General features: G+C 41.2%; 1 protein-coding gene across 1 annotated transcript in view; it reads right to left on the bottom strand.

Annotated features, from left to right (window-relative positions):
- Positions 1-515: 515 nt before the first annotated feature.
- The window catches only part of LOC136580290 (myosin-4-like), a 34,042-nt gene continuing 12,354 nt past the window's right edge, over positions 516-22,203 (bottom strand). Inside the window, exons 17-41 of the mRNA XM_066580737.1 lie at positions 22,107-22,183; positions 19,639-19,726; positions 19,447-19,564; positions 17,168-17,291; positions 16,949-17,085; positions 14,138-14,393; positions 13,817-14,059; positions 10,822-10,998; positions 10,586-10,731; positions 10,417-10,507; positions 9,943-10,332; positions 9,733-9,859; positions 9,043-9,161; positions 8,765-8,961; positions 8,190-8,373; positions 7,198-7,363; positions 6,243-6,367; positions 3,802-4,110; positions 3,513-3,716; positions 3,265-3,390; positions 3,010-3,180; positions 2,826-2,930; positions 2,106-2,201; positions 1,365-1,499; positions 516-623 (exon numbers count right to left, since the gene is read on the bottom strand). Of these exons, the coding sequence (XP_066436834.1) occupies positions 606-623; positions 1,365-1,499; positions 2,106-2,201; positions 2,826-2,930; positions 3,010-3,180; positions 3,265-3,390; positions 3,513-3,716; positions 3,802-4,110; positions 6,243-6,367; positions 7,198-7,363; positions 8,190-8,373; positions 8,765-8,961; positions 9,043-9,161; positions 9,733-9,859; positions 9,943-10,332; positions 10,417-10,507; positions 10,586-10,731; positions 10,822-10,998; positions 13,817-14,059; positions 14,138-14,393; positions 16,949-17,085; positions 17,168-17,291; positions 19,447-19,564; positions 19,639-19,726; positions 22,107-22,183 (3,929 nt within the window). The 3' untranslated portion in view covers positions 516-605. The remainder of the gene's footprint in view (positions 624-1,364; positions 1,500-2,105; positions 2,202-2,825; positions 2,931-3,009; positions 3,181-3,264; positions 3,391-3,512; positions 3,717-3,801; positions 4,111-6,242; positions 6,368-7,197; positions 7,364-8,189; positions 8,374-8,764; positions 8,962-9,042; positions 9,162-9,732; positions 9,860-9,942; positions 10,333-10,416; positions 10,508-10,585; positions 10,732-10,821; positions 10,999-13,816; positions 14,060-14,137; positions 14,394-16,948; positions 17,086-17,167; positions 17,292-19,446; positions 19,565-19,638; positions 19,727-22,106; positions 22,184-22,203) is intronic.

The following is a 22,203-nucleotide window of genomic DNA, read 5'->3' as shown; positions in this document are numbered from 1 at the left end:
CAGCATGCTTTCATTATTTCTAATTAGCAACATGAAATGATACCTACCATGCTGAGGGAAAAAAAGCAGCCCTCAACACATTTTATACTTTGAGTCACACAGTGATTAGAAAGAACAGACTATGTAAAAAAATCTGCATACTCCGACTATATGTATAAGGTCTCATGCCCACGGCTGGGTCGGTTTCCGACTGCAAAATCAGACCCTGTGCCCCGCATTGACCCTCACGTACCTGTCTTGTTGTCTCTCGCTGCAATGGAAGCCGTCCGTAGCCTCGCATTAGAATAAGACATGCCGCGATTTTTCCTGCTAGTGACCATGGAAAGAGTTTTCCTTGCATATCCAGAGGCGAACGCTCGCTCCCGATCCCACAGTGCAAATACGGCCGTGGGCATCAGGCCTCAGAATGTATAATATATTCTTCGTAATTAATACTGATGTCCACAACCATACTTACACGTGTATGTAATGTTATTGAAAATACCAATAAAAATCATTGGAAAGAAAAAACAGACTAAGAGTTTTTAAAATATTTTATTTTCATTTAAGTAATAGGGGAGAACAAATGGGAATTTCGATAAATTCCCACATTTTTATAGAGGTTTTCAGTCTTTGCTCTCTTTCTGTAAAAGAAAAACATAAATGTTACACTATATACATATATGTACATATCTACACACATGCACACACACACAACAGTGCTAGGATCCTGGGCCCAGGTTTGGTCAAGGACAACATCTGTACAGTCTTTGCTATTCCTGTGTTTGTGTGGTTTTTTTCCTGATGTTCTGGCTTTCTTCCCACAGTCCAAAAAAACCCTATAGGTTCCTATGATATTGTTTATGTCTGAGATAGGGCAAATGCCCACGAAAGGATTATCGCTGCGGAAACAGGCTAGAAACTGCAGCGAATTCTGCAGCAATGTCCGTCCATAGACATGCTGTGTTAAATGATTCTCCCATGCCCATGAGTGGAAATCAACTACAATTTGCCACTCGCGGGCAAGAAATCACAGCATGTTCTATTCTGTGTGAGCACAGCGGAAGTACCGCGAGAATCCGTGTCACCGCCCAGCGCTGGCTCGCCAGACAGACACTCACAGTGGATCTGGACAGGTGAGTATGGGGTCTCTGGGGGTGCCAAGTCTGATTGCACTGCGATATTTTGCAGGCGAAATCCGACCCGGCTGTGGGCATGAGCCCATAGGCAAATTAGATTGTGAGCGCCATTGGTGAAAGGCACTGATATGAGGGATGATATTCTCTGTACAGCACAGCAGAATATGCTGTTTTCTAAGCAACATGAATAAACAAATATATACAACATACACTCAAATAGAGTATATAAACAATATTTTATGTTACCTTTCCACCAACATCACGGCTTTTAGCCCTCATCTTGTTCACTTGGGACTCAGCAATGTCGGCTCTTTCTTCTGCCTCTCCAAGTTCGTGCTGAACCTTCCTAAAGCGGCTCAGGTTAACATTTGATTGTTCTTCCTGGTAAAGAAAAAATTGACAATATACTGTATTATTTTTCCGATGAGCCATTCCCATTAATAAACTAACTTTTGACACTAGTGGGCATAAAATGCATTTAATCCATATAGAAAGCAATATAGACTACCAGTTTTGCTGTCTATGCTGAATGAATATAAACTAGTAGTACCTTAGTGATACGCTGGCACTGCTAAAGTTCTGCCAAAAGACCATTATGAAATCATAGCAGAGCTCAAATCCCTAAAAATTTGGACATCATAATATATAAAAGAACACTTCTCTCTAAAGTGCTAAAATCAAAGATGAAACTGAGGGTATCACATAAACTAATAACTATCTGATCACTGTCAGTCACTTAACATTGCCATTTGTCAGAGAATGGTGGTGGAGTGGCCGGAGACTTTAATACCCACTCGCCTCCATTAAATAAACAGGAGCCATTCAAAGATGGATCGAGAAACCGCTCAGAAGTCATCCCCTTTCAGTGAGCTGAAATGGAACGACTAGCAACGACCGAGCGACTTGTCACCCATAATTTCTCAATGGGTGACTGTCGGCCCGTTTAAAGGTACCTCTACAAGAATTAATATACAGATTTGAACTTACAGATTCTTCCATTTGTCTCTTGTAGGTCTTAACTTTCAACTGCAACTTGTCAACCAGGTCTTGTAGTCTCAGATTATTCTTCCTATCTTCCTCAGTCTAAGTGAGCAATAGAGATGGTACTAATTATTGACTATAAGAGAAGGAGGCTCCTAGAAAGAGTGCTATTATAATGACTGCGAGTCTTGGCATTACATTGAGAGGGGGTTATGGGAGGTGCTGTATCAAACCAAGGCGGAATGATAAGAAGTATATCAGAGGAGGACTCCATAGCTGCCAGTCAACTAGTCGGGCCAGGTGAAATGCTATAAAGCATGAGCAAGTGTTTGATAATACAATGCCACTTGCTTACTTTGGCTTAACCCTTTCCAATCCACTGTCTGACATCTAAAGACATTCTGATTGAAGGCTGTATAGCTTCGATGTCGGAAGACGTCCGGCAGGGTATTCTTACTGTAGATTACTGGCTGCTCTGTTGTCGGGGGGTTGGGGGGGCTCTGCAGCCTGTCATATACTGCAGTATTGGCTCTAGTCAGCAGATGGCGCCATTGTATAATGCCTTAAAAAGAAAGCCCCATAGGAAACCCTGAAGTCAAAATTGGATTGCAAAGGGTTAAAGAGGATTACTTTAGAGATCCTGGCAAATTTGTTTTTGAATGATTATGTTCAATGGTTTATGTGGATATAATACTTGTGACATAATTTTAAAAAAGTATACATTACCTGGTAGGTCAGTTCCTTCAATCTCCTCTCATATTTACGAACACCTTTGAGAGACTCGATACCTCGTTTCTGTTCATTCTCCAACTCATTTTCAAGTTCACGAACCTGTAAATACAACTGTTAATCCTACTTTTCACACCTACCAAATCAGTATCTTTGGAGTTGCTGTATAACTTGTGTTTACCCTAGCTTCCAGTTTCTGGAGCTGCTTCTTGCCACCCTTCATTGCCAACTCTTCAGCTTCATTAAGACGGTGCTGCAGATCCTTCACTGACTGTTCAAGGTTTTTCTTCATTCTTTCCAAGTGAGCGCTAGTGTCCTGCTCCTTCTTTAGCTCCTCTGCCATCAGAGCAGCCTTGAGAAAACATTAATAAAGAATACGTTTTGGTGCTCAATAAATGGATCAGTGCCTACTAATAGCATTAAAGAGGAGAGTTACATCAGTGATGGCCTTCTTAGCTCTTTCTTCAGCATTTCGAGCTTCTTGGATAGCTTCCTCAATTTCACCCTGGAGCTGAGCAACCTCACTTTCACGCGTCTTCTTGCTATTTATGAGGCTGGTGTTCTAAGGAGAATTGGGTGTTATCCATTAGTTTTCATTAATTGGATGAATTAGCAGAGCCCATTTGCACAATAATTTATGGTCAGCTTTAGACACTTTTGGTGATCATCAGCAGAAGATTTTACCTGTGAATGGAGGAGCTGAAGACGTTCACTGGCATCCAGAAGTTCCTGTTCAGCAATCTTACGAAATCTCTCCGTCTGTTCCAGAGCAGCCCTTAATTCCTCAGTCTCAGCCTGTTGCAGACTGTTTCTACGTTCAATGACACCAAGCTGTTCTTTCAAATCTTCCTGTCCTCTCAAGGCATCATCTAATTGCAGCTGACTATCCTATTGAGAGAAAAATGCATAATTGCTTTATATGAAATCTATAAAGTTCATATTTAATTGGACGGTATTTATATTATTAAATGACCTTCAATTGCACTTGAACAGTTTTTAGTTGCTTCTGTGCCTCCATAGCCTGGCGATTAGAATGGCCAAACTGGATCTCCATTTCATTCAAGTCTCCTTCCATCTTCTTCTTCAGTCTCAGAGCATCATTTCTGCTTCTGATTTCAGAGTCCAGTGTGCTCTGCATGATATCAGTAGCCCTCTGGCTATTTCTCTTCAACTGCTCAATTTCCTCATCCTTCTCTGCAATCTTTCTTTCTATTTCTGATTTCACCTGAGTGAGTTCAAGGTGGGTACGCATGATCTTTGATTCTTCATGTTCCAGTGAACCCTTTTGGAGACACAATTAAATAAAATCTAGCCATAGGCATACATTGCAGTAGACAGGTTCATCAACTACCCACCTTCAGCTAAAATGACATGTCCATTTAGGCAAACATGCATGTTAATGAGAAAGTTGAGTCGATAAGCCTACCTCATGCTTTTATTAAGACTGAGAAAGGAAATTGGTAAATGGTACAACCTTCCCGAAAAGAATCATGAAGATGAGGATAACTACTTGACTTCTTTTTTATTGTAAGGTCTATCCCTGATAAGACACGTTTTGAGGTGCAAGGCCTCTTCCTCAGTAAGGCTGGGGTGTGGATACACTCTAGGAGGGCTTAGCTGTACATACAGGGAGAATCTTAAGCAGACACCAGCTGGAGAGGGAAGCAATACATCCTGTAGAGCGTCTAGGAGAAGCAGGAAGAGGCCTTGTGCTTTAAAATGTGTTTTATTGCTGGTAGGTAGAGATGAGCGAACGTACTCGGTAAGGGCGATTTCGCAATCGAGCACCGCGATTTTCGAGTACTTCACTACTCGGGTGAAAAGTACTCGGTGCGCTGTGGGTGAGCGGGGGGTTGCAGCGGGGAGTGGGGGGGAGAGGGAGAGAGAGAGGGCTCCCCCCTGTTTCCCGCTGCTACCCCCCACTCCCCTCTGCAACCCCCCGCCCCACAGCGCACCCGAGTACTTTTCACCCGAGTAGTGAAGTACTCGAAAATCGCGGTGTTCGATTGCGAAATCGCCCTTACCGAGTACGTTCGCTCATCTCTACTGGTAGGCCTTACAATAAAAGAGAAGTCAGGTATTTATTAGAGATGAGCGAGCACCCAAATGCTCCTGTCTGCGTTATTCGAGTTGAGCTTTTCATAAAATTCGAGAGCTCTACTCGAGTAACGAACCCCATTGGCTACAATGGGAGACTCGAGCATTTTTATATGTGGGACGCCGGGTCCCGAGCTTTTTTTTTTTCTTGGTTCATGTGTTTTCTCTCTCTCTCTCTCTCTCTCTCTCTCTCTCCCCTGCCTGCCAGACAAAGAAATTGCCATTGACTCACGCTGCGTTTCGGCGGGGATGGGCCAAAACAGGCACCTCACAGTGGGGAGGAGCCAAAACTTGGGGCGGGGTTGAACACAGCTTGATGCTCATTCGAGTAATGAGCACCATCGAGTATGCTAATACTCGAACAAGCATCAAGCTCAACAGAGTACGTTTGCTCAACTCTAGTATTTATCCTTGTCTTCATGCTTCTTTGCTGGAAAGTTGCACCATTTACCAGTTTCTAATCGCAGTTTTAATATTGGCTTGTCTTACAACCAGGTTCAGCGAGGCATTGATCTGGTTAGGATGAACCTCCTTGTTGCACCATCATCTTCCATCTTTCCGTCTGCACAGTTACAACAAACCGGTAGGCCTTTGGGCATCATGACAAGGTTGTTCCACCGGTTTCTTCCACTTTCTTTGCATCTCATCTGATGCCTATGACCAGTGTAACTCCAAGGAAGTTATTTTAGAAATATACAGCATGTATATTACTTTCTTTCACATCATGCTTTGATTTTTCAAGTTGCATATCAAATTTGCCTAGCACATTGTCTAGTTTGCCAGCCACAATTTGAGCACTTGTAAATGTGTACACTGAAAGGATCACAGAAAAGTCTATCAGATATCCAATAGCCTGCCACTATGTGCTACACATACATTACCTCCCTCATAATCAAGCATTGGAATAGGAAGCATGGTAACTATTCCATAAGAAACGCCTACGACCTGAAGGTTACAAGTTCGATCACCGCATGATTCAGGTAGCCGGCTCAAGGTTGACTCAGCCTTCCATCCTTCCGAGGTCGGTAAAATGAGAACCCAGCTTGGTTGGGGATAATAAGTAATAATTACCTGAAGGCGCTGCGGAATAAGTTGGTGCTATACAAATACTAAGATTTTAAGATTTTTACTTTAAATTAAAAGCATGATGTCAAGATGCAAAACACAAGTTAGTTGGGGGCCTAGGGAGACATTGTAGAGCAAATAAAATTGCTACTAAGAAATAAATATATTAATACAAATTAAGCATTGAAATTTAATTCATTCTAACATATCAGGTAAATTCCAAAACTGCAGACAACATGCATAGTGAGAAACCTCAGCTTCTTCCAGGGCAGCCTGCAAATCATTCCTGTCTTGTTCAGCCTGCTTCCTAGTCTTTTCTAGTTCGTTGATAAGTTTTGCAGACTCAGCAATCTGCTCTGCCAGATCTGAGATTTCCTCTGAAAAAACAAAATGAATATATATTCACAGGTGTAAAAAAAAACAGACAAAGGCAACTTTGTTGATCCGTAAAATAACCAGCTAATTTACCAAAATTTGACCAGACCTTTAGGTTGGGGCTACATGGTGACTTTTTGTAGTGCGACTTTCCAATGTTAACTATCAAGTGATAACTTGAAGGGCTTATTTACACGAGCGTATATCGACCGGCATTTTCATGGCCGGACAATATACGCTTCCATCTGAGCCGTTCCCCCTTCCCTCCCACTCACCGGCTCTCTATCTCTCTCCTCCCCTCCGAGCAGCTTGCAATGGGAGTGGACAGGAGTAGGGCTAAGCTCCCGCCCCCTCACCGCCCTTTGTTCATAGCCAGCAATGGGAGTCGGTGGGACAGAGCGGAGCTTAGCTCCACCCATGCCCCCTCCCATTGCAGACACCGGACTGGAGGAGAGATGCAGAGAGCTGGTGAGTCGGAGGGAAAGGGGGAACAGCTTAGATAGAAGCGTATATCAGCCAGTCGTGAAAAACCGACGAATATACGCTCGTGTAAATAAGCCGGAATACTGTGAGAATACCGAGTGCAGTGTTTTGAGCTGCAGCTGTCACTCATTAGTTAAAATTGGATGTCTGTCTACCAAAAGTTTCCATATATGAAACAAGGTCAGATAGAATACATCACAGTAGAACACGGCTTCACCTTTCCAGTTACCTTCCCTGAAGACAAATGGTCCTTTTACATGGGATGAGCTATCGGGCAAATGATGGCAAATGCAACCACTAGAAATACATGATTAGGTTAGTAGTTTAGCTCTTTGAAATATAAACATACGTTGTAAGTTTTTGTTTTCACGTTTCAAGGTCTCTGTTTGTTCGAGGGATTCTTCATAGGCATTCTTCATCTTAAAGATTTCGGTACTCAAGGTACGAGCCTCTTTTTGTGAAGCCTCCAGTTCAACCTGACCCTCTTCATACTTTTGTTTCCACTCCATAAGAACCTATAAAAGAACAAATAATATAATATTAAACTAAAACATAGGATGATCTAAAAAATATCGTTTGTCAGCATTACATCCACTTGTTTAAAGTTTATGGAAGCCTTTTTGAATAAAAATCAATACACACAGTTCTTACTAAGACCCTGCAGAAAGAAATGATGCATTTACCTGTTTTTTTGCTTTGAGCTTTCGTTCTGGTGCACTAAGAAAGCAACATACTTGCTTTGATAAAGTCCTCCACTGAGATTTGTGACTGGATGATGTACCCTGCATTGATCAGCTGGTCTCTCTCATGAAGGAGCACAAGTGCAGTTCCCCCTCCCCTCTCCACTGTCAGCTATAGCTCCTTCAAACAGCTGAATGGCAGAGGTTCTGGGAGCTGGACCCAGACAGATAGGTCATCAATGTTTAAGTCTCAGATAACCCCTTTGATACTGGTTAGCTCGATGATTAGCACTCGTGTTTAGTAATATATTTTCACATATAAAATTACCTTTAGATAATGTTTGCATCTTTGTGCTGGGATCTGTTTCAATTTTTGATGAAGTACCACAAATATATCGTATGTGGTGCTAAATGCTCTTGTATAAAAATACTCTTGTATAAAAAATTATTATGGAGGTGATACCTTTATTGGCTAATCAGAAAAATTATATTTGCAACCTTTTGGAGCTCAGAGGGTCCTTCATCAGACAGATAACAAATAAACAATTGAGAGAAAGTACAATAATTAAAATTATGAGCAAAGCTGTGCAGGGCAGCAGATCTCCACAGCACAATGTACATGCAGCCCTATACAACAATAGCAGTTGACTTTAAAAACTACCTTATCAAAGTTTCTCTGTTTCTTGTCAAGAGCTGCTGCTGTACTGTTTGCTCTCTCCATGTCCACCATTAGGTCCTCCACCTCTGTGTGCAGTCTCTGTTTGGTCTTCTCCAATGAAGCACATTTAGCATTTACAGCTTCTACCTGTTCTTCAGTTTCTTGCAAGCGCTGAGCCAACTTCTTTCTATAAATACATTAAAATGTTAAGGGGTATCATAAATTTTTTTAAAGAGTAGTTGCACATTTAAAAAACTTTTGGCATTTGATAGCGACCTGCCAAAACGTTTGATCAGTGGGGATCAGGGTGGTGAGACCTTCACTGATTACCAAAATGAAGGTGTAGAAGCACTCATCTAAGCGTTGTGTCCCTTCTACTGTAATCATTACTTCTTGGCAATTCTTGGTTTAGCACTTCTTCCCCTTTATTTCAGAAAATAGTGGGGATCTCAGCATCTGGAACCCCACTGATCAAAACCTCTGATGTGTCAATATGACATGTCAAAAGTTTTTTTTTACTGGGCAGCTATTCTTTAAATTCTTTAGCTTTTTGTGCTTGTTAGGTTTAAATTAGTTACTTGGCTTCTTCCAGCTCCTCTGTGCGCTGAATAGCATCAGTTTCATATTTTGTTCGCCACTGTGCAACTTCACCATTAGCTTTGGACAAAGCACGACGGAGTTCTGCTTTTGTTTCCTGCTCCTCGTCATATTGCTCACGGAGCAAATCATTATCATGACGGGCAGATTGAAGAGCATGGGCAAGGGCATTTTTAGCCTGAAGTATACAAAATATTGTAAACATTTACAGAACGTTGCACTTTGACCAAGTTTAGTATGATCAGAACTGATTGATTACTTTGGTCTCCTCTTCAAATTGCCTCTTCAATTCCTCCATCTGTTGGATAAATCCCTGCTTTCCCCTGGATAGCTGAGAAATCAGTGTTTCCTTTTCCTCCAGTTGACGAGACAACTCACCTAGATTAAAATAATACTGGTGAACGATCTTTAAAAAAGGTTAAGTACAAGATACAGCAACTTTACCTATTTCTATTTGGTTGTATAAAATGCATACTGGCATGCAGTAGTAGTTTGGTAATCTGATGGCAATAATTTGGCAATTCCAGCTAAACAGACTTGTTTGATAAACTGGAATCTTGAAAAACGAGAAGTATTAGTCAATGTATAAATAAAAAATATCAATTTTTATTGTTGATTACTATTAGAGATGAGCGAGCACACTCGGATAAGGCAAGTACTCAAGTGAGCATTGCTCTTCTCAACTAACTGCATTCTCGTCCAAGCAGGCTCGGGGGGGCGACGGGGGGAGCAGGCAGGAGATTGAGAGAGATCTCTCTCTCGCTACCCTCTGCCGACCCCTGCTCACCCCCCCCCCAAGCCTGCTCGGACAAGAATGCAGTTACTGCATTATTCGAGCCTGCTCGCGCATCTCTAATTACTATCTTTTCTCTTCTCTTGTAAGGTGCACTGCATATCAAAGCTTCTGAGTCAAATGTTAAATGGAAATTATTATGTTATTTAAGTTTACCATTCTCAGATTGAAAACGAGATCTTAAAACAGTGAGGTCATTAATCAAACGCATGTGCTCTTCTTCCTTTGCCTTCATTTCGCTGAGTTGATCATCAAATACACGGTTGACTTTTTCTAGGTTGGCCTTTGAATAAATAAAAATTCATATTGGTGGTATCATAGCTAAAATAGAACAACTGAAGAAAAACATATACAGAATTGCACTACCTTCGTTTTAGTGACGCTCTCCAAGTTGCTCGAAAGATCATCAATTTCCATTTTCAGTTCACTCTTTTCTTTCTCCAGTTTTTGTTTGACACGCTGCAGGTTATCGATCTGTTCTCCGAGCTGAGTTATGCTATCAGCATGTTTTTTGCGTAGGGCAGCAGCTGTAGCTTCATGTTGAAGAGTAGCTTCTTCCAGATCACGCCTCATTTTCTGGAGCTCAGCTTCACGTTTCTTATTCAACTCAACCTGGGCAGATGTTGCACCTCCAGCCTCTTCAAGTCTTTCACTTATTTCTTCCAGTTCTCTAGTGATCTCAGATCTTTGCTTCTCAACTTTGGCACGAGCTCCCCTTTCAGCCTCAGTTTCTTCCTCAAGTTCTTCAGTACGAGCCTAAACAACAAAGATTTTTTTTATGAAAGTAAGGAAATCTGATAAAAAAAGATTGATGCATGTTTTCGTTTCACGGAGATCTACCTGTAGTTCCTTGATTTTCTTTTGTAGTTGTAATCCCAAGGCCTGCTCGTCTTCTATCTTTCCTTGGAACTGAGTAATTTCAAAGTCTTTTCTGTGTTGGACAATATGGAAAATTTTTATATCAGCTGAATGGAATTAAAATTAAAAAAAGAAAAGAAGAAATACAAACTTTTTTAATTTCTCCTCATTTTGTTGTTTATCATTTTCAAGATCCATGACTGTTTCTTGAGACAGTTTGACATCACCCTCAAGCTTCCTCTTAACTCTCTCAAGGTCAAGACGGAGTTTCTTCTCTTGTTCGAGAGAACCCTCCAGCTACATGGATATAAAACAAGTCATTTATTTCTTATCGAATGGAATTCATCCAAACTGTGGAATGATACTGAATATTTTACAAATACTTACATCATCTACTTGCTGTTCTAGCTTTGCCTTTGCTTTTGTTAAAGAACTGATTTTGTCTTCCTCGGCCTGAAGGTCATCCAGAGTTTGTTGGTGAGCTTCTTGGAGAGCCTTCTTTTCCTTGGTGATTTTAGAAATGTTTTCATCTAAACCAGCCAATTCTTCAGTGAGGTTTTTAACCTATAAAGAAAGATTATCTTAAAGCATTGTTTTGCCTATTGTGTCACAACGATTATCGCTCAAAATTTTCTCAAAAGCCATCTTTTGAGCGATAATCCTTGTGTCTAAATGTGCCCATCTTTCAGTTTTCTGTCGAACAATGTATTTCAGTTCGGCATGAAATCCCCCATTCCACAGAACAGCTGATAAGCAGGACCGCACACTGTGTTCTGCCCGGGGAGTGCTTATTACAGTTGATTATTTTGTCTCAGCTGTCAGCCCCAAGGCAGAACAAAGGGAATGTATTCAGTGAACAGCAGGTGGTCTGTTCCCCAAATACAGCTCCCAGCAGCTCACATGCTACTAATTGGTACTAATAGGCATTAGTACCAAGTAGTAGTTTATGCAAAATGATCGCTCAAAAGTCTTTTTTTGAACAATCATCTTTGTGTCTAAATGCACCTTTAGAAATAAAGGTTGTCTTCTATTACTCCTGGCAGTGCGGTACTTAACACACCAACTTACATTGTGTGGATGGCGCAGGATCAGAAATGAGCCCGCGCTATCTTGCAGTAGGAGTTGACTGTGACAGATAGCCAGCCTCCTGCTGCAACACTGGAGATGGGTGAGAACATCGACCTCCGCTGTTAACTCACTATATGCCACGATCTATGTGGATCGCGTCATGTAAAGAGTAAGTGATAAGGCATTGCAGAACAGAGCTCCTGCAATGCATTGTCACAGTTATCATAGTAGTTATGGTTCAAGTCCCCTATAGGGGCATAAAAAATGTACAAACCAAATACAAATAGTTAAAAAAAAAATTCCAACATTATTGGTATCATCATATCCATACAATAAATTGAACACACTATTTATCCTACATGGCAAAAACTGTAAAAAAAAAATAAATAACGGAGGCAAAATGCTTATTTTGTTAATTTTGTCTCCCAAAAAAACGCAATAAAAATATCAAAAAAAGCTGTATTTAACCCAAAATGATACTAATAAAAACCGTAGCTCATTACAGAGCTCTGTCTATGGAAAAATAAAAAAGTTATGGGACTTTGAATGCAACAATGTAGAAAAAATAATGATTTCCCCAAAAAATATTTAAAGTGCAAAAGTGGAATAATAATTCTGGTATTGTTGTAATGTGGAAAAAATGTATTATGTCACTAATGCTGCATGATTAGGGTTTTTAAAAAAAACTATTGCAGAATTGATTTGTTTTCTCTCCCTGTTCTAAAAAAAATAAAAGTTTTACAATATATTATATGTACCCAAAAATGGTACCAATAAAAACTACACTTCGCCATGAAAAATACAAGCTCTCATACGGCCATGTTGATAGAAAAATAAAAAAAATGTGGCTTTTGAAAGTAGAGATGAAAATTTAAAATAATTGTTGCGTTTTTGTGGCCAAAATAGGGCATGTTCTTAAAGGGTTAAAGGGGTTTTCCAACCCTAAATTGAATTTTTTAAAATTATCTTGGCATATCACATTAAAGGGGTTCTGTCACTAAAAAAGAAAAATGCTATACTTATCTATTCCTCCCCCATCAGTCTACTTACCAGATCTTCACCTCCCTTATCTTCTCCTGTCTCCTGCAGTCCGGGGGCTCACTTTAGCTCCAGCTGCCTGATTCTTCTCCTTCCTGTGAGGTTACGTACATTAGGTTGGCAGTCTGGTACATTAGGTTGGCAGTCTGCCAATGTACATTACATCACAGCTTACAGGCCAGCAGGAAGACTGCTTATCTTCTTCAGAGATTGCTCATGCGAGCCGTCTCTGAAATAGATTACAATTCCTTCCTAGGCAGTGAAGCTACAGCACAGGGATGTGACCTTCACTGACCCAGCGGGAAGGAGTTTGTGATGAGCAGCCTTCATAACAAGCTGGGCCCAGCCTGCAGTGAACTGACCTGGGGCACTGGAGAAGCTCAACCAGGAGAAGATGTGATAAGGAGACAGACGGAAGGAATAGGTAAGTTTAGATAATTTTTTTTAATGACAAAACCCCTTTAATGTCCAGCTACATTGCCCAGCTACCTTTTTTGAATTTTTAAAATCTGTTTCTAGGCAATCGCGGCTCTATTAGTGTACACACTTTTGTTGTCATCCCATGCATCCAGCCAACATCAACTTTTATGCATTGTGCCTAATTCTCAGGCTACCTTTAGCCCTGATGCTTAGGCCATGACCGGGTACTTTTGGCTTCAGTGTACCTGACGCTCCTATGAAGCTTCATAGACTGAGGAGGCTAGACAGCAGCCTGGGCTGTCCATTGGGTGGGACAATATGAGTACTTAAAAAAATTCAATTGACTTGCTGGTAACGTGAGAATGCTGTGTTTTGCAAAACATATGTACATTATGATCTGTCTCGGTTTAGGAGTGCAAAACTGATTGTGACTAGAGTTAAGTGAACGTACTCTTCTAAGCTTGATGTTCGTTGGAGTATTAGCATACTCGATGATGCTCACTACTCGAGTGAGCATCACGCCGTGTTCGATCCCGCTCCAGTTTAAGCCCCTCCCCGCCGCTGACATGTCAGATTTGACCCCTCCCCGTTGCACACATCAATGGTAGTTTGTGGCTGGCTTGGCGGAGGAGAGAGAGAGAGAACGAACACTGGAAAAAAAAAAGCTTGACAACTGGCGGGTCACATACAAAAATGCTTGAGTCTCCCATTGAAGTCAATGGGGTTCGTTACTCGAATAGAGCTCTTGAATTTTACGAAAAGCTCAACTCGAATAATGAGGACCCGAGCATTTTGGTGCTCACTCATCTCTAATTGCGACATATCATTTGGGCCCAGAAAACCTCTTTAACTCTACCTTGTTTTCTGTGGCATGTTTTTCCTTTTCTACTTTAGCCAAAGTAAGTTCCAAGTCATCAATATCTTTCTTCAGCTCCGAGCATTCATCTTCTAATTTTCTCTTTTTGGCTGTCAAGTCAGCATTGCTTTCTTCCTCATCTTCAAGTCTCTCAGTTAGCTCCTTTATCTTAGATTCCATTTGGATCTTGTTTTTTATTAGACCATCACATCTGTCTTCAGCATCAGCCAAAGACTCAGATTCCTGTAGATTTGTAGATATAAGTCAGCCATTAATGGTAAACAATCACACATAAATATAGATATTTACTAAAGTTCCTACCGTCTGGACTCGTAGAAGTAAATCATTTTTTTCCATCACAAGAGAAACCAATTTCTCCTCCAGCTCCTTCCTTCTCATCTCAGACTTAGCCAGAGCTTCTTTTGTCTTCTCAAACTCTTCTTTCATGTTTGCCATTTCTTTCTCTGACTCGGCACTCTTCAGAAGAGGCTTAATCTTGAAGTATAGCTTCATCCATGGCCAGTGTTTGACATTCATGAAGGATCGGAGATTGTACTGGATGATATATATAGACTCCCTTTTTGAGAAATTTGATATGTGATTAATGTATTTTTTCTATCCTATCTATCTATCTATCTATCTATCTATCTATCTATCTATCTATCTATCTATCTATCTATCTATCTATCTATCTATCTATCCATCTTAACTAGAGCACGCTCAGTTAAGGCAGTTACTTGCTCGCCCCCCGCTGCCCCTCCCCCCCCCCCCCGGATTTTTTTTCGGACGAGTATGCAGTTACTCGAAAAAAAAACGATGCTCGCTCAAGTAACTGCCTTAACCGAGCGTGCTCGCTCATCTCTAATCCTAACCTTTTGGCAAAAAATCTGTCATCTTACACCAGCTCCAAACATATGTGATAAATGATCAAACCTGCCTGCATTCATGATCTTTTATTTTGTGCACAACTAAAATAGTCTATATGGTGAATAGTAGGCCAATAGTTGTGATATTTTAACAGATAGTCTTGGGATAACCTTATGGATCTTATCCCATTGTTCAGTAAATAGTGGTCTGACTCTTCTCTCCTAGTAGGCATTTGGAGTAATATTTTATTTTTGTATTTGTCATTAATTTATATATCTTTGATATTCTGCCACTTGTATTGTTTTTCTGCAACCAAGTGAATAGATGACAGATTTTGAACTTTCCCTTACATGGACTTCTTACGAGAGCACTTTAATGAGAATTCCCTTGTTTGTCTTTGATAAAACCTTTTGAGCTGACCAAAATTTATTGTTTGTCAGTGTTAAAATCCCCTTGTGTAAACAGGCATCTGCTATTCATTAGCAGAGGAGAGAAGAGAAAAGACAAGCAATCTCATTTGTTTATACAAGTTGATCTTTGTTTGTAAAAAGACCCTTAAAGCCAATTTCGCCTAATGATTGTCGCTCAAAATTCACTCAAACTAACTAAAGTGCTTGATAATCATTACGTCTAAATGCGAGCCAACGTGCTTTTTTCGTTTGCCACTCAGTTTCAGCCTACATAAAAATCATTACTTCTTGGTACAATTAAATACTTCCTGCTCAGTGTTTCACATGGGAATGTGAAGCACTGAAAGAGAAATGAACGAGAAATAAAACATTCTCAGCGATGATCTGCCTGTCTAAACATTCTGCAGGAGCGCGAACAACTGCAAACAAATTAGCGGTGACATCATTCGCTTGTGGGCCCGTTCAAATGACAATCGGCTCATGTAACAGGGGCATAAGTCTAGTAATTAAAGGGGTTGTCTCGCGAAAGCAAGTGGGGTTAAGCACTTCTGTATGGCCATATTAATGCACTTTGTAATATACATCGTGCATTAAATATGAGCCATACAGAAGTTATTCACTTACTTTCCCTGCGCTGGCGTCCCCGTCTCCATGGCTCCGTCTAACTTCAGCGTCTAATCGCCCGATGGAGATGGAGCCATGGAGACGGGGACGCCAGCGCAGGGAAGGTAAGTGAATAACTTCTGTATGGCTCATATTTAATGCACGATGTATATTACAAAGTGCATTAATATGGCCATACAGAAGTGCTTAACCCCACTTGCTTTCGCGAGACAACCCCTTTAAGGGCACTTATCTATTACCTAATTGTATAATTGTGGATTTCTCCCACATAATGTGTAGTCCAGAAGGTCCCCTGAGCTCTGTTAGCCGTTTAAATAACTTTTGATTTAAACATTGTGATCCCATAAACAGTAGAACATTGTCTGCAAATTATGTGATCCTTTCATGCCTATCAACATACCTAAATCCCACTATCTTAACAGGAGGGAAAATAGTCAACCTTACCTTACTCCTACTAGTTAAAAAGAAGTTAGAAGTCTAAACCTCAGCTCAATCTGAACTTAGAAGTCTATATAATAGAGAAGCTTTATACAAGCAGCACACACTTATTCCCAAACAGGGCAGGATCCGATGGTGCAAAGCCAATGGTGAAAGGAACCCGGACCTCAGTTCCATAGGATATACATACGAAGAAAAGATCCACGGCAGCACCCCGATGCAAAGGATAATAAAATTACTTTATTCCTCCATCCAAAAGGACAAAGACCTAGTAACAACAGGGGTCGAAATGTTGCAGCCATATTTTGGATGGAGGACTAAAGTAATTTTATTATCCTTTGCATCGGGGTGCTGCCGTGGATCTTTTCTTCGTATGAACTTAGAAGTCTAGTGGTCATTCCTACTCCGTGATGTACAGCCTTCTCTGTATGAGGTTATATACAGCAATAGCTGTCAGTCATATATTAGGAACGCCCACTGGACTCCTGAGCATTTTACCAGTAGATGTTGTAGCCAATGCCCCTTTCAACTCCTCCAGTGATACTTGAGCTTCTGTCGCTCTTTGTTTTGTACTTAGATAAGGAAAATCGGCTTCATCCAAGTAAACTTTTACATTAGTGAAATTAGGTTCATTTTCTGTGGCATCTAATATAACTTCCTACTTATAATCCGAAAGTCCATCATAATTTTATCTGGTTCTGTCATAGTTTCGGTGATCTAATAGTATCAGTGTTAGGCTCTGCAACTACACAAATATCAGCATTTAACAATATCATTAAACAATAAAAAGTACCTTCTGTCCATCATCTGCTTAATCTCATTTCTCATCAAGAATCCTCTGCAAAGAGCCTGAGTACGAGTTATAAGTTCTACCAACTTTTCATCCCTCATCTCTTCCAGGGTACCCAGGAGACCAGCTTTAAAGAACACCTTTAGACACAGAAAACTATTTTTATAGGCCAAAGAAGATGCTTGAATGAAACTAAAAGACTGATAAGTACTATTTATATACCTTAGTGTGTCCAAACTTGTACTGTGTGTGGTCAATATCAATGGAACCCAGGAGTTTCTCAGCTGCCTTCTTGCTGTCAATAAATTGCCCTTCAGGAATTGCAGCGGCATTCAGCACCTTGTAACTAAAAGATAGGAGAGAGGAGTAGGATTCATTTCTCAAGGCTTCCAAACTTCAAAGTGTTCTGTTTTATTATCTCTTAAAGGGGTTTTCAGAGTTATTTGTTTTTTTAATTCCTGTTCATCATGCCCAAAAGTATAACCGATCATTTTATACCATCAGCATTCAATCACTGAGGTTTGTGATTTGCTGCAGCCTGTGATGTCCCGTAAAGAAGTTGACTGCAGCCTGTCAACAAGTATACGGTCTTTTATTATTTTTAGACCCGAAGAGCAGGAATTCAAAAAGATTACCTCAGACAACCCTTGGAGACCCTCAATAGTTACATTAAAATCGGAAAAATCCTCCTGAAAATATCACTTTTTTAATTGTAGATTTTCAGTTGGCTTAAGTGTATTTTTACCCCCTGAGTGACATAACTCATTTTAGCCTTAAAGGGGTTGTCTCGTGAAATCAAGTGGGGTTCAGCACTTCTCTATGGCCATATTAATGCACTTTGTAATATACATCGTGCATTAATTATGAGCCATACAGAAGTTATTCACTTACCTGCTCCGTTGCTGGCGTCCACGTCGCCATGGATCCATCTAAATTCGCTGTCTTCTGGCGTTTTTAGACGTGCTTGCGCAGTCCGGTCTTCTCCCTGGTGAATGGGGCCGCTCGTGCCGGAGAGCTGTTCCTCGTAGCTCCGCCCCGTCACGTGTGCCGATTCCAGCCAATCAGGAGGCTGGAATCAGCAATGGACCGCACAGAGCCCATGGTGCACCATGGGAGAAGACCCGCGGTGCATCGTGGGTTAAGATCCCGGCAGCCATCTTGGTAAAGGAAGAAAGAAGTCGCCGCAGCGCGGGGATTCGGGTAAGTAATAAACTTTTTTTTTTTTTTTTTTTTAACCCATCCCTTGGGTTTGTCTCGCGCCGAACGGGGGGCCTAATGAATAAAAAAAAAAAACCGTTTCGGCGTGAGACAACCCCTTTAAGGACCGGTAAATAGTTTCCCCTTTTGTGTTCCGGTAATCATAACTCTTTTATTTTTCTCCGTCCATGTAGCTGTATAACACCTTTTATTTTGAGGGACGAGTTCTAGTTTTTATAGGAACCAATTTGGGGTACATATAATGTAATGAATAACTTTTGTACATTTTTTTGCTGGGGGGCCATGGCAAAAAAATAAACAATTTCACCATTGTTTTTCTGGATTGATATTTATGGCATTCACCATATTGTGTTCTCTTTATTCTACGAGTCATTATGATTATGACAGCACCAAATTCATACAGGTTTTATTATGTTTTGCTACTGGTGGAAACACCTTTTTTTTACAAAAACACTTTTTGCATCTCACCACATTCCACGACATTAATCTTTTTATTTGTCCATCGACAAACAGATGGCTTGTAGTTTTTATGGTACCATTTTGAGATATATACGACTTTTTGATTACTTTGCTATTAATTGCTATTTTCGCATTATCTTTTAATTTTTTTAAAACAGAATTTACTGTCTTGGATAAATAATGTAATGTTTTATAGTATGGGTTTTTATGGATGTACGATACCCATTATTTGTAGTTTAGTTTTTTCTATTTTTACAATATTTAAAACATTTATGACCCTTTTTATGTCAGCTTCTGGAGCAAAAAAGTTGAACATTTTGGTGCAAACGTGTACTTGCACAAAAATTGGTGACTTTTTTCCTTTCTGCTCTGAGCCTGCCACTTTTTCAAAAAGTGGGTGGGTCTTGTTGAGAAAGGGCGTGACCTCCCCAGACCGACATGTTTATGCATAATCTATGCCAGAAACTGATGTAGTTTATACTATAAATATACACCAGGTCGGACAATGCATACATTTCTGTCTAGGTGCACGGAGCTACCAGGGATGCGCTGAACACAGAAAGAGGCGTGCACCTCTTCAGGCCTTCAGTGCGCCGTCTGCCCGGGAAAGCTGCACTAAGCCCGGCGCAGGAAATGCTCAGTAAAGTTTTTTATTTTTGCATAAATGTAATGTATATGGGTGTGGGGAAAGTCTATTATATTTTTATTTTCATATTTTTGCCCTTTGATGAATCCATTCTGATCCTCATGTACCAAATCTGGTAAAACTCTGCAATCTATCTGCTAGCAGTATGAGTGATTAAAAAAGTCTTTAGAATAATTACCGCTGCCTAAAGTCAGCATAGATTATTCTGCTTGGAAAACCTTTCCTGCAAATTCTGATACCTTCCAGAACACCGTTACATCTCAGCTGGTGCATGATCAGGTGATTGTCCATGATACCTAGGTAGAAAAATATAACTATGTAAGAGTATAAATGCTATAATATTGAAATGCTCGGGGAAGAAAAAACATACCTGGAGTCTTAGTCTCGTTGGGTATCAGACACCGTACAAAGTGGGGGTGGGTGCTTCTAAGATTGGTCATCAGCTTGCTCAAGTTTTCCTTTAGTAAAAATGAAACAATATATTTGGTGCAACATAAGAACACTAAAATCCTTTTAAGCTGGCATCCAAATGTCCAGACATTTTGACTAAGGATGCGTTCCCTCATAACGAAAATCACTTGCGGCTTAGACTCCGGCTAGCTGCAGTAGCAAATGGAAGGACGATCTTGTCGATATTGTTATGTGCAAATGCACCCTCAGGCCTAGGTCAGACGGGTGTTTTTTCGCGCGATTTGCGCATGCGTCCGGCGATTTTATAAAACCATTGCTTTGCAATGGTATTGGACACATGAGCGCTTTTTATGCGCTCGTCCGATAAATTATAGAACAGAAATCGCAGATCGCACCTATCTGCGATCTGCAATTCCTGTTCTCTTCTCCATATGCGCTCAATGGGGCCGGCGGCAGCAGCGCCAACCCCATTGAGAACATATAGAAGAGAAATCATTCTTCTCTGCCACAGCTGTAACAGCTGTGGCAGAGAAGAACGATGTTTGCCCATTGAATTCAATGGAGCCGGCAATACAGCCAGCTCCATTGAAAGCAATGGGCTGCCGGCGATCGCGGGATAAATTGTCGGGAAGGGCTTAAATATATAAGCCCTTCCCTGCAATTCATCCAGAAATGTGTAAAAATAAAAAAAATATATATACTCACCTTGTCCCGGCAGACGGAGTTCAGCGTGGCCGGCCTGCAGTGGGTGTGAGTGGGTGTGAGTGAGAGCTGCCCCTGATTGGTCCCTGCGCTGAGCCAATGAGAGGCAGCTCTCACTCACACCCATTTATGAATGAATGGGTGTGAGTGAGAGCTGCCTCTCATTGGCTCAGCGCAGGGACCAATGAGGGGCAGCTCTCACTCACACCCATTCATGAATTCATGAATGGGTGTGAGTGAGTGCTGCCTCTGATTGGCTCAGCGCAGGGACCAATCAGGGGCAGCTCTCACTCACACCCACTGCCGGTCGGCCGCGCTGAACTCCGTCTGCCGGGATAAGGTGAGTATATATAATTTTTTAATTTTTACACATTTCTGGATGAATTGCAGGGAAGGGCTTATATATTTAAGCCCTTCCCGACAATTCACCGTGAGATTGCCCGCAGCGCATTGCTTTCAATGGAGCCGGCTGTATTGCTGACTCCATTGAATTCAATGCGCTGGACAACTCCGGCCCGTTTCTATTGAAACACGGCTAGGAGCAGTTTTTTCGGGCGATTTTTCGGCCCCGGTCACGCGATTTGCGGATGCGCATCCATCATGCGATCCGCAAATTGCGGCAAAAAACGCCCGTGTGACTAAGGCCTCATGCAGAACAATCTTGCTGATATTGTTATGTGTAAATGCACCATTTTTTTGCATGCGTCTTTGTGCGCAAAAAAAAAGCGCATCTGATAGAACCATTTGTTCCCTATGATGTGTTCACATGTTCGTCTTTTACAGTAGCAAAATCTTTGCACCTGCGAAAAATAGGATACCTGCGGGGAAGTCCCCTCATCACTGAACACTGTAAAAGCACTGTCACAGTGTTCAGTGATGATGGAACTTCCTCGGGAACCTCTGCCACAGCTGTGGCAGAGGATCGCAATCTTCTCCCATTGAAAGCAATGGGCTGCAGACAACACCCGCAGTGATTTTCAGGGAAGGGCCTGAAGTATAAGCCCTTCCCTGAAAATCATCCCTAGCGTGTGTAAAAAATAAAAAAGATATATACTCAACTCTCAGCCGCTGTCGAGTTTCAATCGCGTCTTGTCGCCTCCTGAAAGGGCTGTGTCTGATTGGTTGAGCACTCAGCCAATCACAGGCAGCGCTCAGCCATTCATTAAATGACAGCTGAGCACTGCCTGTGATTGGTCACAGTGCTCAGCCAATCAGAGGCAGCGCTCAGTCGTTCATTGAATTCAATCCCAGGCCAGCAGAAAGTGCTTCAGAGCAGTGCCGGGGACCAAGCAAGAAGACGCAATTGAAAGAAATGGGCACGGATCCATGGTTACGTGCAATTTGCTAATGCGTAGTGTGCTTCTTTTTGCGCACATAGGTGCGCAAAAAAAAACACTCTTCTGACTAAGCCCTCACACAGAAAGCAGCAAGAGGTGCTAAAAAAGATTTTTTTTTAAATTTCTAAAATCACATAAGACCAGGAGCAAAAGCGTGAGACGAGCCTTAAGAAAACAGGAGATTGAAGCAGCAGTGAGCAGTACTGGGGGAGCAGCATAGCAATGGGAGATGAGTATTTTTTTTTTTTTTTTAACCTTGCTTGTCCCCTACTGTTGCCAATACTTTTCATTTTGAAAAAGCCTTTATTATTATTATTATTATTATTATTACTACTACTAATAAAAATAATGTTGGGTTTATTACAAGTTGAGTGTAAATTATACTGACCCTGAATACAGCAGACATAGTCTGGAAAGAGGATCCCTTTTTCTTCTTTCCTCCTTTGCCACCACTGCCAGCATCAGCTATGATAACGATAACAGGT

Source organism: Eleutherodactylus coqui, chromosome 10 (assembly GCF_035609145.1).
Source record: "Eleutherodactylus coqui strain aEleCoq1 chromosome 10, aEleCoq1.hap1, whole genome shotgun sequence".
Classification (NCBI taxonomy): Eukaryota; Metazoa; Chordata; class Amphibia; order Anura; family Eleutherodactylidae; genus Eleutherodactylus; species Eleutherodactylus coqui.
Note: the sequence above shows the minus strand (reverse complement) of the source record. Positions and strands in the feature narration are given on the sequence as shown.